The 2,965-nt window shown below is 35.0% G+C and overlaps 1 protein-coding gene across 1 annotated transcript; it reads left to right on the top strand.

Annotated features, from left to right (window-relative positions):
• Window positions 215-1,267, top strand: LOC104706638 (putative GEM-like protein 8). Its single transcript, XM_010422833.2, has one exon. It carries the CDS (start codon window positions 384-386, stop codon window positions 1,044-1,046), a length of 663 nt encoding a protein of 220 aa, XP_010421135.1. The 5' UTR covers window positions 215-383; the 3' UTR covers window positions 1,047-1,267.

Below are 2,965 nucleotides of genomic sequence, written 5' to 3'. Positions count from 1 at the left end.
AAGAATTATAGAGCTCTTTAATGCTTTGTTATTTGTACATGAAACATTGCATCAGTTACTGAAATTGCTTTAGACAAATTTGTGTCATAACATGGATCTTTTAACTGAATATTTATTTTGTTTACAAAGGCAAACAGAGCATATATGCCCCTAATTCAAGAAAGTAGCTTTATCTCTGTGGCTTGATGACCCATCCATGACTCATCCTTTACCACAAAGGTCCTCAAGTCTCACCGATTCAGATCTTTATTTCAACTGCCTCTTGTCTCTTTGTCTTTCCCTTTAAATACCTTCCCACTAACACCGTTTTCATCATCAACCATCCACTCACAATCTCTTTCTCTTAAGATCAAGAAACTAGATCACTACTCGATCCTCCAAAGATGACATTGAGCAAAGTTCACCAACAAGTTATTGCATTTCCTGCGGCCAAGACTGCTCCGTTGCTTTACTTGCCTGACCCTGCAGATTCCATCAACAAGCTCCAAATCCCAACTTCTTCAAAGGTTTCTCTTTCAACAGACAAGGGAAAATCAATCCTGCGAAAGAAGAAAACCGATAGCTTCATAAACGGAGCTAGAGACCAGGACAAGTTAGGACCAAAGCTAACTGAAAAAGTAAAGAGAAAGCTATCCTTGGGAGCTAAGATCCTTCAAATGGGAGGCTTAGAGAAGATCTACAAGAGACTCTTCAAAGTCTGCGATGAGGAGAAACTATTCAAGGCGTACCAATGTTACCTATCCACAACGGCAGGTCCCATGGCAGGCCTACTCTTCATCTCATCAAAGAAGATTGCATTCTGCAGCGAAAGATCGATCAAGGTGGCTTCTCCTCAGGGAGATCTCACTAGGGTTCATTACAAAGTATCAATCCCCTTGTGCAAGATCAATGGAGTGAACCAGAGTCAGAACACAAAGAAGCCATCTCAGAAGTTCCTTGAAGTAGTTACGGTCGATGGATTTGACTTCTGGTTTATGGGATTCTTGAGCCACCAAAAAGCTTTCAACTGCCTCGAGCAAGCGCTTTCTCTGAGCTACGAGCAATGATAAGCCGCAATGGTTTCCTCTGATGAGGAGCTATAAGTAGTGCGGGTTTTAGATGAAATATTCCATTTCACTTTAACCTCAGATTATGTTAGGAGAAAGCCTAGGAAATACTTACAATATTGTACAAACTCATTTGTTCTTGCTTATATCCCTTCTGTTCTCCATCGTAGTCATGAGCAAAAGATTTGAATATATTTAGCTGATCTCATCTGTTTTCCTAATTCACTGTCCTCTTTTGCACCACAATATGTCAAACGAAGAATAAATACATAGAAAAACAAAATTTGCCACGGGATGGAGATCATATATAAGAAATGAGTACATATAATTAAGACCATTTCATAATCTTGATCTTGGAAAATTTAAGAGTTAAGCCATTGTCCCAATCTTCCGCTGAGTGATAAAACCAATAGTATAACAAAATGTCCAAAAGAAGGAATCAATAAAGAAGTAAGAAAAAAACAATCTACGATATGTATTCGATTAAGAAATCAATCATAATGTTAATAAAAATAATGTGATGACTACTGAATCATCCATACAAAGAAAAGAAAAAAATTACCGTATTTTATTGAATAGGGTTACTGTCTCACTGTAACTAAGGTGGTGACTGGTTCTCCTGCTACCTCCCGCAAACGCTGCGTTTGCGGGTGGTAGCGGTTGCTAGCGATTGGAACCAATCACACAAATCGCTCCCAGTCGCTCCAAATCGCTTCCAATCGCTTCCAATCGCTTCAAACCACTGGATTTCAAAAGCTGTCTCCCGCAAGCGTTTGCGGTTGTGGGCGATTGTGATTGAATTTTTTTTTTTTTTTTTTTTTTTTTTTTTTTTTTTTTTTTTTTTTTTTTTGTAAAAAAACTTAAAAGAAATCAATGATAATGAATTTTTTTTTGTTATATCTTCAATCTATCCATTTTACTCATTAAGGATGGGAAAAAATGAAATACGAATATGATTGCAGAGATTATAAAATAAACAATTAGAATTAAATAATATTCTAATTAACAATAACCCAAAAAACTTGATGTAAATTTAATGGCACATCGTACATAAGTTCAAAAAAATCTAAATAAATATAATATTTTATCAGAAATTTAAGAAAATAAGATTATTTGTAAAAAATATTAAAACAAATCACCAGTGACTCATCTCAACTCTCACATGACTATTCCTACCGATGAAACTACTGAGCCAAGATCTAAGAGAAAAGAGAAAAGATCTACGATCTAAAGCATATGTTTTGTCATTTATCAAATTATTTGATTAAATTTTTAGTGAAAAGCCAAATGCATAAAGGAATAAGTATTTCAATATGAAATTTATTTGTTTTTTGAATAATTATTTTAGTACTTTTTTAATAAATTTTAATTATAAATCAAGTTTAATAAAAAAATGGGTGTTTTTAAAATTTATATATTATATATCACATGTATTATGTTTCAACCGCTATTGCACCCGCTGATCAACCAGTCGTAAACCTCCCGCAAACACACCAATTTTAAACCGCTAAACCAGTCGTTCAAAACGCTTAATAACGCTTGAAACCGCAATCACCCGCTTCCGCAATCTTCCGCAACCGCAACCGCAACCGCAGTGTTTGAACCAGTCAGGCCCTAAGCCAAGGAAAAGTGATAAATTATAAGAGGCTGATTAAATTTTAGAACTTATACTTTGTATTTTTTCCTAACACGGAGAAACTTATAACTTCACCAGCTAATGAATTCAAACGAAAAAAACAACACAAAATCCAGACTTGGTAATTTTTAGTTATTTCAAAAGTCATGTCTCTGAGTTGCTCTCTCTGGGAACAACAAAAATAGACAGCATATATGTGGAACGTCGTTAGTTTTGTTATATTAGTACAATTTCTTTGGACATGTTTTGGTGCAAAAGAGAACTGTGACAAAAAAAATACTGA

Source organism: Camelina sativa, chromosome 8 (genome assembly GCF_000633955.1).
Source record: "Camelina sativa cultivar DH55 chromosome 8, Cs, whole genome shotgun sequence".
Taxonomy (NCBI): Eukaryota; Viridiplantae; Streptophyta; class Magnoliopsida; order Brassicales; family Brassicaceae; genus Camelina; species Camelina sativa.
This window is presented reverse-complemented; position numbering and strand designations above follow the sequence as displayed.